Source organism: Neofelis nebulosa, chromosome 10 (assembly GCF_028018385.1).
Source record: "Neofelis nebulosa isolate mNeoNeb1 chromosome 10, mNeoNeb1.pri, whole genome shotgun sequence".
Classification (NCBI taxonomy): Eukaryota; Metazoa; Chordata; class Mammalia; order Carnivora; family Felidae; genus Neofelis; species Neofelis nebulosa.
In genome coordinates this window covers 33854657-33868393 of record NC_080791.1, presented here as the reverse complement: position 1 = coordinate 33868393, position 13737 = coordinate 33854657, and the positions used below count along the sequence as shown (strand labels likewise).

Genomic DNA, 13737 nt, shown 5'->3' with positions numbered 1-13737 from the left:
CATGTATATATATGTACATGTGTATATACATACACATATATACACACACACACACATATATATATATATATATATATATATATATATATATATACACACACAATGGAGTATTACTTGGCAATCACAAAGAATGAAATCTTGTCATTTGCAACATGTGGATGGAACTGGAGGGTATTATGCTAAGTGAAATTAGTCAGAGAAAGACAAAAATCATATGACTTCACTCATATGAAGACTTTAAGAGACAAAACAGATAATCATAAGGGAAGGGAAACAAAAATAATATAAAAACCGGGAGGGAGGGGGACAAAACAGTAGAGACTCATAAATATGGAGAACAAACTGAGGGTTACGGGAGGGGTTGTGAGAGGAGGGATGGGCTAAACGGGTAAAGGGCACTAAGGAATCTACTCCTGAAATCGTTGTTTCACCATATGCTAACTAATTTGGATGTAAATTTTAAAAAATAATAAATCAAGTTATAAAAAAAGATGATTTATCATAAATAAAAAAATAAAATTTATATTTGAATTGTCAAAAAAAAAAAAAACAACCATGAAGACATAGAAGGAGAATAATGTTGTCTCAGCTGGAAGACCTTTGTTTATCAGGAATTAGGGTAATTTGGGGTCATCTTCTAATGGCATGTAATTTTAATAGGACAGCCTACTATCCCAGAAAAGGTATGGAGAAAGAGATGAAGACATGTACAGTGTCTCCAGGGAGAAAAAATAAATAAATAAGTGAAATAAAATAATAAAATAAAATAAAAATAAAGGAACTACCTTGAATAAAGAGATAGGCTTAATATTTTGATATTTAACTAAGTGTCTTATAGGACTGCTTCTCTTTCCTTTAACATCAAACCCTACCCAACAAAACAAATTACAAGCTACACCACATATGACTTGAAATAATAAAACTTGAAATTAAAATATGGATATGGATATTAATCCATGACAGACAGTCAATGATTGATATATTACATGTGGTTATGCCTGAACTGTTGTGACTGAAATTCCTCAATAGAGTGATGTCAAGCAAATAGCTGTTAAACACCTAAGGTCAGAAAATTCCTATTTTTGCCATTCTGCCAACAGCATTCTATAGGAACTTGAGCCAGTTACCTGACCTCTTTGACTCTTAACTCTCTCATCAAAAAAAAAAAAAAAAAAAAAAAAAAGATAAATTATATACACTAACATGGACTTCAGCTCTAACATAATTGTCCCATGAAATGTAGGACAAAACTTAATTGCTGAATGTAATCAATTGTCAAAGAACAAGAAAGGTGAAGAGCTTTCTCATCTGTCCTTATATCTTCACTATAAGAGTAAAATTAGAAAGAGTTATACCTTATAGTGCAGCTCAAATTAGATAATGTAATTTGAACCTTCTTATTCAAACCTTTCAATTTTATATTTCATATATAGTTGAGAAAAGAGGTAGAAGAGGAAATAGTGTTGAGAAAGAGAAGTGCTTAAACATTCATTTTGATAAAATAAGACTAACTGCTCAATTCACTTGCTATATACAAATCAGGCTCTTGGTTCAGTGAACACTGGACTAGAAAGCAATCAAAGGAATCAGCGTATTGGAGTAATACATTATATCAATGGTAATTCTCTTCTGTTCCCTCAGAGTATGGATTAGAAAAATGAGACCCCCAAGTCACTGACCTATCAGAGATGGAACAGTCTAAGTCATTAGCAAAGCTATGTTCAGAAGCCAATCTTTTTGGTGCAAATATCAGTGATATTTGTCTATGATTACTTTGCAAAACACTAACAAAGAAAAAGCAAAGATTATCTTCTTGTCCTCAGTGAATTTGAATACTTTCCATCTAAAGTGGGCCACATTCTTTCTTCAAGGCCCATATCAAATTAATAATTGATAGATAGATGATTGATGATAGATGATAGATAGATAATAAATGCATAAAAGTTTTCTTGCCAAAGGTAACCTTTTCTGTCTTTGTACATCCAGTACATTTTGCCTTTATATCTTATATCACTTTTCTTACTCTTTCTAGTTTTCATCTCTCCTGTCCTTTCTCATCTCACACACATACACAAAGAGGGATTACACATAGCACTATCTATACATGCACATGGACCTAGATGTGCACACATGCCCATAAACACAAACATCCCCAAACACACACAAGCTGCTCAGAGAAACATCTGTACTAAATTATAACTATCTCCTCTATACTGCTTTATATACAGGCTCTCCTAAAATTTAGGGGAGGAAATTAGCTCCTCGGTTGCTTGAGAGCACTAACACAGGAATTCACCAGGCCTCAGCTAGGTCTTTGTTTAGGTGAAAGTCATATCTCACAGCTTCAACCGCCAGTTCTAAATGATGACATTAAATGTCTGTCACTTGTCCAGAACTCATTCCGAGCTTCATTCCCTCATTGCGTTGTCTACTCAGATTCTTCTGAATATCTTACAGGTATCAAACTCAGTACTCCTAAACTGAGTGTCATCAGCTTTTCCACTGTAGCTGTGTTCTTCTTCCTTTCATTCACATCACCATCCAGCCCCAAAGCTGAAAGCCTTAGTGTCATTATTGACACTATATATTGAAGAGGTCCACACCCTTATCTCCAGCAACCACCCTCAATGTGTGCCAAGCTCACTTATTTGTTGTTGTTGTTGTTGTTGTTGTTGTCTAGTGCCTCTTCTCTCTCACTCTCTCTCTCTCTACCACTGTAATTCAAGTTTGGACCTTTATTCTTTCTATCTTGCATTATTGAAATAATGTTATTGATGTACCGGTTTCTGCTCCAATTTCAGTATATACATCTCAGCAGAATACCACTCCTCTATTCAAAACCCAAGTGGTCCAAATTATTTACAGATTAAAGTCTGAATGTGTTACTCTGGTCATCAAAGCCCTCTACTTTTTGTACTCCATTTATATTTCCAAATTTGCCCAGTATCATTTCTCTTCATATACCAAACGTTCCAGAAAAGCTGATATTCCTACTTCTGGTAGTTTCCCACCTTTTTGTCTTTATTCTTAGAGTTTCATTTGCTTTCTGTCCTATCTTTTCCCTACTTATTCAAATCCTAACTATTGTTATATATATAGTGCTTCAAATGTACATAATAGTTTAAGGATATCTTGTTCATAGCACTCATCACTTCCTATCTTGAATTACAATAATTTTATATATATTGCTCTTCTTCTATACTTGAGTCATTGTCTAAGAATACACTTGCTGAGTGCTGGAGAGCATAGCCCATGGCTGATTTATCTTAATAATCCCCACAATGCCTAGCAAAATGCTTGCATATGATAAATATTCAATAAATATATGTTAGTGGTTAGCATAGCTGTCCTCCAGTAAATATATGTTGACTTAATGAATAAGCATTCATTTTTATGACAATGATAAAGAAAGTTTTTACTTATTTAGAAAAAAAACAATCATTCATCATGGGAAATGTTCATAGTTATTTATTTCCCCTGGAATATAATCAGTAACTAAACTAGCAGTGTTGATTAACTTTTCTAATAATTATTACTTGAAATGGTATTGAATATACATGCAACTTCAGACTGAGTCCAAGTGTACTTCTTACTTCAATGCATTAAAAATTTAGCAGTCATCAAACAGACATTAACAACCAAACCACGGTGCTTTTCAATGTAACATCTCCAGAATTGGAAGGAAATTGTGACATTAATTTTATGCTTAAAGAATGCTCTCTATTTGCCAGGTGTGATGGGAGAATATGAGCCGAAAATTGAGGTCCATTTTCCTTTCACGGTTACAGCTGCTAAGGGAACAACTGTTAAGATGGAATGCTTTGCACTTGGCAAGTAAGTACACATTCTTCCATAATTAGATACATTTATTAAAGTGTGATATATCTTATTTTTGAATCACTTATTTCGCTAGATTTAATTTTCCCAGAAGCTCCTTGGTAGCTATTCATAAAAAAGAAAAGAAAAGAAAAAAAAAAAAAAAAACAGGAAGATGGGAATTGATGAAGTAACCAATTATAATTATCTTTCTAGTGATTTCTATGAATAGTAATGTATATAGTCTTGCTATTTTAACATAAAGCAAACTTCTGTAAGTAAAAGAAGAGCTTTACCTCTCTTTGCCTATATGTCTTAAATTTTCAATGTCATTCTTAAATATCATTCAACAATGATATAAATAAAACATGGATAAAAAGATAAGGTGTTATCTGCTTTTTGTGCATATGATATAGACTCTGATAAGATATAATGAGACAACAGTATAAAAATCATAAAGATAGTAGTTACAGTGAGCCAATTGATTAGTACTTTCTGAAAGAATGATAACATGATAGCACCAGCTGTCAATATGTACAATATGCAATCATTCCCCAAATGAGAAAGATGATATATATCACACTATAATGACTGCTAGACTTAATGATTCTATTTCTGAGGGCTTAAATCCTATAATATATATAATCACTTGTCAATGATGTTTATAATATGACTATTGAGCATAGAAGCAGGAGTAAGATTTTGATTATATTTGATTAGAGTATTATGATTTATTTTAAACAGAGTGTTGTTTTGTATTTTTAAGGTGATAAGACCTCAGGGTCCTTTCTAGACTCTGTAATTATAATTTACATAAATGCATCTCTATCAGAGTTACTAATCATTTAACTTCAGTTGTGGTGAGCTAGCTCCCACAACATAGCTATAAAGCACTTGGAGAAAAAACATGGTATATAAATGTGCTTAAAGTAGGTTTAGCTTATGGGTGAGAAAAAATATTAGTAAATTTGAAAAATTCATATTTATAGTAAATTTATATATAAAAATCCATAGTAAGAAGAGGTTTAAGGAATGAACATAGTGAACATCATGCTTTTTTAAAATTTAAAACTGATTGAAATAACATACACATGTGCAATTCTATTTAAATCTGAGTAGAAACATGATCATAATAGACTGAAAACAAAATAAATTGTTATATACTCCATTTGTAAGCAAAATATGCTTGTAAGTAGAAATATATTTCAAGAACTAAAAATTCATCTAGGGGGTATTTGGGCTGATATCTGAGGAAGCTTTCCAAACCTAAAGATACTGGTTAAATGGACATGATTAAATCAACCTTAAAATTATTGTTTTTCACTATTTGCCATACTGAGGTGTCAAGTATGCCTGAAAATGTCCTGAGTAATCAGCTGGATTCTGATAAATACAAAAATAATATGTTTTGACTTAATGCCAAAGGTTTTAGTATATCCTGCAGTTAAATAATTCTCTTTTTTTCCTGCAGTTAAGTAATTCCTAAATGCCAGAATTTGCATTAAAACTACAAACAAAAGAAGGTCATATTGTAAAACAAATTACAGAAATGGATTTATAGAGGAAAAAAAAATAATTTGGGATATTTCCCCAGGCAGGATTATTTAATAAGTTAGATGTGTTTGCTTTTGGAACTCTTAAAATATGTTTAGTAAATTGATCCTTAAAATCCCTTTCATTCTAGGTGGAATCCAACAGTCAAATTATGTTATTTTAATACTTTATTTTCTTCATCTTTTCCATTCCTTTGTTACTCCTTCTCCCCATTTTCCCCAACATAAGTAAACAAAAGGGAAGATAAAGACACACAGCCTATCAAGAAAGTCTGTTGCTCACTTGATATCCTTTTTATGAAGTGTCATAATTATGAAAAAAGCATGTATGAAGAGTTTACCTCTACCTAAAGATTAACCTACCACTGATGAAAGTAAACAAAATTTAAAAATAACATCTTTACATGTGTTAATTATTTTAAAACACTTTTTTTAATGTTTTTTTTTCTATTTTGAGAGACAAAGAAAAAGAGAGAGGATGAGCAGCAGGGGGGGCGGGAGGAGAGGGAACAGAGGATCCAAAGTGGGGCTCCTTGCTGACAGTAGAGAGTTCGATTCGTGGCTCAAACCCACAAACCTTGAGATCATGACCTGAGCCACCCAGGTGCTAATTTTTTTAGAGTACACAATCATGTGGAATAGATCCTTATTGCATCCCAACATAATCATAGAAATTTCAAATTAATACCTGAGCATCTGCTTAGTTCCCACAGCCCACTTGAGCTGTTTCCCACCTTAACAAGGACATGATTCTCTGGTGGATCTTTGCCTGCCCAAGAACTTTATTATATACCACTAGATACTGATCAGGACCTTGCCACTCAAGCTGATATCCCCTTTAAGTCTGTCCACATAGTGTTTTAACCAAATGTTCCTCATGGGGTATTATAACCAAATTCTGGCATAGAGGATACCAAGCTCTTTGCTATCTCATGGCCTTTACACTTGCTTTCCCTCTATAGGGAACACTCTTCCCTGTTCTTTCCATGCTAGCTCCCACTTATCCTTTGGCCCCAACTTAAATACCCTCTAAAGAGAAAAGCTGTTACTACTTTATGTAACTCACACTCATTATTCTTTATCTAAATATTTGGGGTGTTATTAATCATAACCCTTAATACCATTTTATATTATTTACATATCAGTTTCTCTGATTATTCCCCCACTGGATCAGGCATAAATCCAAGTGGAAACAGGATACAACTCATATGGTTCAAAAGAGTTTACTAAAGGGGCGCCTGAGTGGCACAGTCGGTTAAGCGTCCGACTTCAGCCAGGTCACGATCTCGCGGTCCGTGAGTTCGAGCCCCGCGTCAGGCTCTGGGCTGACGGCTCGGAGCCTGGAGCCTGTTTCCGATTCTGTGTCTCCCTCTCTCTCTGCCCCTCCCCCGTTCATGCTTTGTCTCTCTCTGTCCCAAAAATAAATATTTGAGAAAAAAAAAAAAAAAGAGTTTACTAAAGGCACACGTTCAATATCCATGAGCAAGGTTAAGGTAACCAAAAAAAAAAAAAAAAAAAACTGAGGCATTTGTAGACTAGTGATACCAAGAAGTCATTCCCACCCTTAAGCCAGAATGAAAAAGGAGGAGGAGATAATAATGTCACCAAAACCAGAAAGAGCTGGATATATGGAGTGGGCTGTGGCCCCCAAGGCAACTATAGACACTGAAGAAATGCATTAAAAGAACATGGCTAAGGAAAGGGTCAGGAAATTCATTTCCTTATTTCTTTTTCTTCATGCCTCCCCATCTCTGGTGGCTCGCATGGCTAAAGGCAACCAGAAGCCTACCTGCAAGCCCAGAGGAGCTGTTGGCAGTACACAAAGCAAAGGAGGAAGTCTTGGGGAAGAAGAAGATGACAGATAAGGGAGGCAAATGGAATAAGTTTTAAACTCCATGAGAGCAGGAATCATGACTACATTCTTTACTTATTCCTAGTGCCTACCACAGTGCTTGACACATAACAGCACTCAGGAAATATTTGTTGCAGGAATGAATAAACTCAGAAAGATTCTGTCTACTTAATACAATTCAAGTCTTTATTAGTAACACATAATAAACAATAAATAGCCTTTTATGCATAAAATCTTTTGATTAACTCCTAATCTCCCAAACAAATCCACCTACATTCATACCTCTACTTCTTGCCCTCTCATCTTTTCTCATTTATGTCTACATTTACACTTATATTTTAGTCCTCACTTTTTCCTGCTTATTCTTACCTCACTCCACCAGTATCTCTCTTAGACCTACAATTTCTCCTTCTCATTTTATTTTATTTTTAAGGCATGTTATCATGTCCAAATTATACTTACTATTTTAAAAATATGATCCCAAAATCTTTCCTTTACCTATTGATTCTTAGGAAAAGTTTGGTTGTTTCCTTTGAGGGATAAAATGAGGTTAAAAATGAGGAAGATTTATCAAAGAAGCCAATCTAGAAAGGCTATTTATTGCATGGTTCCAACTATATTACATTCTGGAAAAGGCAAAACTATGGATGCAGTAAAAATATCAATATTGCCAGGACTAGGGGAAAAGAGAAATGACTAGATGAAGCACCGAGAACTTTTACAGTAATAAAGCTATTCTGTGTGATACTATAATGTTGGAGACACGTCATTATGTATTTGTCAAAACCTATAGAATAAACCAAGAGTGAACCCTAAATTACATTATCATCTTTTCATGATAATAATTTGTCAATATAGCTTCATCAATTGTAATACTTGTACCACTTTGATGAAGTGTTTGATAATATGGGAGGGGGGCTGTTGGGTATATGGGACAGGAAGTATATTGTAACTGTACTTTCTGCTTAATTATGCTATCTGTGAACCTAAAACTGCACTTAAAAAGTAAAGTCTATTTTTAAAAAATAATTAAAAAATAAATCAGAAAATAAATAAATACCAGTGTGAAGGACATAGTGAAATACATATGTCAGAGAGAGTGATATTTGATGCAATAATGGCATGAAGGACAAACAAGGAGATCAAAAGTACAAAATTTTGTTGTTCCCACTTTTACCTTCTCCCACCCTTACTGGAGCAACTCAGACTTCCTACCAGAAATCACCATTTATATCATGTCATTCATTAAATCCACTACTTTCCTAGATACTCCTCTCTCAAGGAAAAATAATTAATTCATTAACGCAAAGGAGCCAAAAAGCAAGAAGTGTGCTTGTATAGCTCATCTGGTAAATGCAAATGGGCTAACGTACCTTGAAAGGACCTAGAACTGAGTACAAGTCTGGAGGTTTTAAGAAATAACTATGTTCCAGGTACTGTACTAATTTCTAAGGATTTCCATCATCCTTATTCTCATTCTATCATCATACATTTAGCTGGACTTAGCTGGACTATTTTCAGTTCAGTCTGTCATTACATAAGCAACAGTATACACTTTGACTGAGGTGTCCTCCCACAGTCAATTTTTATCTTAAGAGTTACATTGCCCATCGGTTTTGTTCCAGTTTAAACTGAGACTTAAATACAATAAAGATAGATTCCATCTCTTGAATTTTCTCTGACCCATGATATCATTCATGAATATCATAAGCCATACTGGAAATTTCTTTGATTGTTAACAACTTTCAAAACATGTCAGAATACTGATCCATTGCTCACAAACTATGTTGTTATTCATCTTAAAAAGTAAGTACATCTACTTCTATATAATCTGTTTCTAAAGGTATTCAGTTCTTATAATTTAGAAGATGTAAATTAATGCAGCCATAGTTTCACAGATCATTTAAAAATATATAAGCTGATATTTTTCTTTATTCTTAAAGAAAAACAGAAGAAAAAATATTTTAGGTTATAGAATTTCACTATCTCATAGCATCACACCAGTTCACCAATCTGCCTAATTTGAAGTTAAATACAAAGTCAATTCCAGAGCAAAAAGCTGCAAGTTGTCTTCTAAATAAATCTCTATTTAAATCTGAATTTAAGAAAAATCAAATGGTTTCTCTGTAGGCTACTGCAGCAGAATGCAACATGGGAACGAGTTATACTTGTAGAAATCTTTCTGCAAATAGAATTATACAATACTGAGTACAGAAAATATGGGTGAAGTGACTATGACACATTCTGTTTAGTACTGGTCAATTCTGCAAAGGTAGAATTTCCCACCCCCCCCCCCAAAAAAATGGGAAATGCTTAAAAAGCATCCATAGGGGAACAAAGGTATGCAAAGGCCTGAGAAATACAGAAAAGTGAAGAAAAAAAAAGAATGGGGATTAATTACTTTGGAAATAAAAAGGCTGTTGCAGACATACGGAATGCTATTATCAAGAGATTGCTCATACACTGTTCTCCAGTTTCATTGAGGTGAGAGGGCTTGAAATTCCAACAGTTTGGGACTAAACTAGCAGAATCAGACTGGGTCTAATGTAGAAGTTTGTGACAAAAAAAAAAGTTGTTACAGGGAAAAATGGATTATCAGCAGAGGCAGTAGAAACTCTACCCACACTGATGGAAGAATATAATATCCATTTGTCTCCCAATAATCTAGACGGAATTTTTCCTGAAAAGAAAGAAATGGTCTGGGTCAGGATTGGAAATGAAAATTTTAAAATAAACATTCTTTTTTGCTGGCCACTCATCTACCTACTCACGCTGAATATTAAGAGTCTAGAGCCGGGCAGGCTTAATTAGCTGCTTTTGTTAACTACATTATTGCATAATATTTTAAAGTAGCTTATGCAGGAAGTAGAAATGGAGAGTGTTGCCTTTTCTTACTCAGCATTCAGCTCAGAGACGTTAGTTAGGGGAGAAGGGGTGTCTTTGGTATCTATCAGGTCTGCTTTAAACACTGAACACAATACTCCTGAAAGGAAATGAGAGATAAGAGATCAAAGGACAATGTAAGTAAGAAATCCCGTAGGTCCCTAGTTCATACTTCATTTCAATGGTCCTCTCCAAATGTAATTGGAAGTTGGTGATATTTTCAACTGATCGTGCTCAGTTTTTAAGTCTATATAACTTGTTAACAAGACAACACAGAGTAAAATGGGAACTTTAAAGTATGGTGCATTAGTACTGCAGAAAGCAGCTATCATCTCTAGGGTTGTGGGGAAAAACAAGAGCTGGAATTACTTAAAGCTGAAAGCTCAGAGGTTCCCATCTTGTTTTTATCATCAGCCCTCATATCACAAAACAGAGTAAGAAGGGTGGACTGACACAAGTTCCACTTTACATTTTCAAACTTATCTCTACCTCTCAATCAACCACACCTCTTCCTATACCTCATCTATACATACTTTTCCACTTCTGTGGTCTTGTAACTCACTTCTGCCAGTCTAAAATAACCTGCCCTCACAATTCTATTTGGCCTTTGAAACAGGTCAAATGCAGCTTCTCTGCTGAATCCTGCCTACTTTACTTGAAATCCAATCTCTTACCATTGGAACTGTATCACCATCCATATTTTACCATTTAGAGTGCCTTATGGGGTCAGTTGTGTATATCTGTCTTCCTTACTGTGCTAAAGTTTTGTATCCCTAGAGTATTTTTACATGCAGTTGCTGCTGGCCTTATTTATTGAATTTAATTCAGGTATGAGAAATGTGGCCAATCTTTCATAACAGGAAGTATGTTACTGCCTTGGTTTGGTCAGACAGAAGTCTCCAGATGGCTTTCATGTGTCTTGGCCCTGAAAATTCTGACCATATTACATTAGCTACAGTTTTCTGACAGATTTCATTTCATCATGTGACCTTTTGCAGACCCCAAAAAGATCACTAGATATGTCACATAGCTACCAACAAGAAAGAAGTAAAATTTGGTCATTGATGCTTAAATGACCCCATGCACAAGGGCAAACTTGGGGTTATTCTGTAATAAAAAAGCCATATGCCATAAAGCAACATCAGTTTATCTGCTATGACAATTCTACAAGCTAATAGTGTTACAGGGAGATCTTTTCTTTCTTTCTTTCTTTCTTTCTTTCTTTCTTTCTTTCTTTCTTTCTTTTAACTTTACATATTTCTTATCTTGCTTTTGCAGCCATTAACACACAATCAGATCAGCTGTGCTTAAAAGGCCTTGAACCAGTTACTGTAATAATTATGTGGATGACCTTTCCAGGATCATCTGAAACCGGGCAGTGAGGTGGGAGGAAAGAACACATTCAATTTCCTGCCTTTCTTAGTTCCTGATTATCTCTCTTTCAGATAGCATTTACAAACCATCTTTTGTTACTCCATCAAATGTCTATTAAGAAACCAGAAGGTTAAGTATTTTTTTCTCTTTTTATATGTTTATTGCAAATACGAAAGTGCCAGTTATCAATTCATAAAGTCATTTTTGCTATAGTTTATGTTTTACTTTTCTTAGTCCTTAGCCAATTTGTCTCAAATGGCTGCTCTTGTGTCCCCTTGTAACTGTGAGAATGACAAATATTCCCCTGAGACTTCCCATGGTTGACAACTGGCAAATGTTCCTGAAGGAGCCTACTCTTTAGTTACAGATTGATAATTTATTAATACTGTTTATTTGGAACTGCCGGTCACTAGGGGCTGTAGGAATTTAAAAAAATTAGAGTTGATAGTATTCGTCTATCAAACCAAATTCAAATTACTTAATCATTAGATTGACAGAAGATCTAGGGATGGGAGTTAGTCATTGTGTCTAGGAATTAATAAATGTTTACCTATCATAGGACAGTGGTAAATTATGGAGTGAAGAAAATTACCTTTCTGAGCTATTGGTTGCTTCTTTATTATTGAGACCAAGGATGCATCCTCATTTTAGGTGGTACCCAAAGGAGTTATGTGCTGAAACAATCTTAAATATCATACAGCCCAATATCAATTTGTAGATGAGAAACTGAGACTTCACAGGAAAGAGATAGACCAACACTTGTGGACTTGCTGGCCAGGCTAATAGTTTATGCTTCTTCACTTGGTGCTCTTTATATTTTCGACATCTTTCAATAGTGCCAACTATGTGTTTTGGTTATTTATGTATTTTGCATTAAAAAATGTCAACTATTTCTAAGCAAACAGAGCCAGTAATTTGCATAATTATTCATTTTTGGAGTCACTGTTAGCTGGCATCATATTTCTAGCTTTTCTAGGGAAACCGTAGACCTAGTTAATTTGCCTCAGCAGAAAAACCACATATTTGTGCAAAGCCTCACAGCTAGCAAGCTATAGAAGGCAGAACCAGGTTCTAAAACTAAATGCTGTTCTCAATTTAACATACTGATTTTCAGTCACTGAGGGTAATTACCACTTTACTATAGCAAATATTTTTCTGAATGCACTTACGTATCTCAATGATCAAGAATTGGGAATATTAGTATGAAGGACAAGCCGCCAAGGGTATAAAGAAGAAGATTATCCCAAAATTACATATTTTTACTTGGTTTAGTGAAGGGTCATCTAACAGCTTTATTTTGAGTGAATGTTCCTGGAGTTTTCATAGAATAACCTTTTCTACTGGATATTGACTGTGAGATGAAAAACTGGTAAGCTATTAATATTCATAAAGAGATTATAAAGAATCAATATATCCATCAAAGGTTTCCAACTCCTTTGGAAACTATGCCCCAAAAAACTCACCAGATACGTAATATTGATATCTGAGTGAGCGTTTAGTGGAGCAAAAGTAAAAGAAATCTTAACCAAAAAGTTGTCCAAAATCTCAGCATACTTAAAACTGACCTCTACCTCCTACTGGATGGCTTCCATATCTCCCTTCAATTCTAACCACATCTCTGACATGTTTGCTCAATGGATTAAAAACAGCAGTAAATTTAGGAAAATTCTTTATTCTCCTGACCTCAGTTTCCTTATTTTGAATTCTTCCAGTGTATATTTCTATATGTTTTATGTAATTGATTACCCCAAATTCCCATTGAATGTTCTAGAAATTTAAATTTTGTGCCCAATGATTATCTCTTCTAATAGTAATTTTAATACCCATAATACCACTTTTAAAGTGGATGTATGTCAGAGCAAAAGTGCTATAGTCTCTTTATTTGAGATATTCTGGCTGATATGTTTGATGGGAATACTTACTTTTTAAAGCTATCATAGTACATTTCTAAAAAGTGGTAAGGGTCTTACCGATTCATTGTACTATGAACTAAGCCTATCTAGTGTAAGTTTTTTCTTGCCTTATTGGTATTGTTTGACCAAGGGCAGCATCAAAATTTGTCCACTAGATAAAGATTAATTTAGAATTTTAAGATGTTTTCATATGCAATACTCAGAATGATTTGATGCTAAGCTGGAAATTTAGATACAAGCATTGGTAATATGCATAACATTAGTATTATGTTTTTACATTTTGCACTTTTCATTTCAATATCTGTCAATATCATGATCATGTAAGATTTGCTCATATGATATTCCT

At 34.3% G+C, this 13737-nt stretch overlaps 1 protein-coding gene across 1 annotated transcript in view; it reads left to right on the top strand.

Annotated features, from left to right (window-relative positions):
• CNTN5 (contactin 5) overlaps positions 1–13737 on the top strand; it is a 1390102-nt gene that overhangs the window by 1021111 nt on the left and 355254 nt on the right. Inside the window, exon 9 of the mRNA XM_058687390.1 lies at positions 3732–3834. Within this exon, the coding sequence (XP_058543373.1) occupies positions 3732–3834 (103 nt within the window). The remainder of the gene's footprint in view (positions 1–3731; positions 3835–13737) is intronic.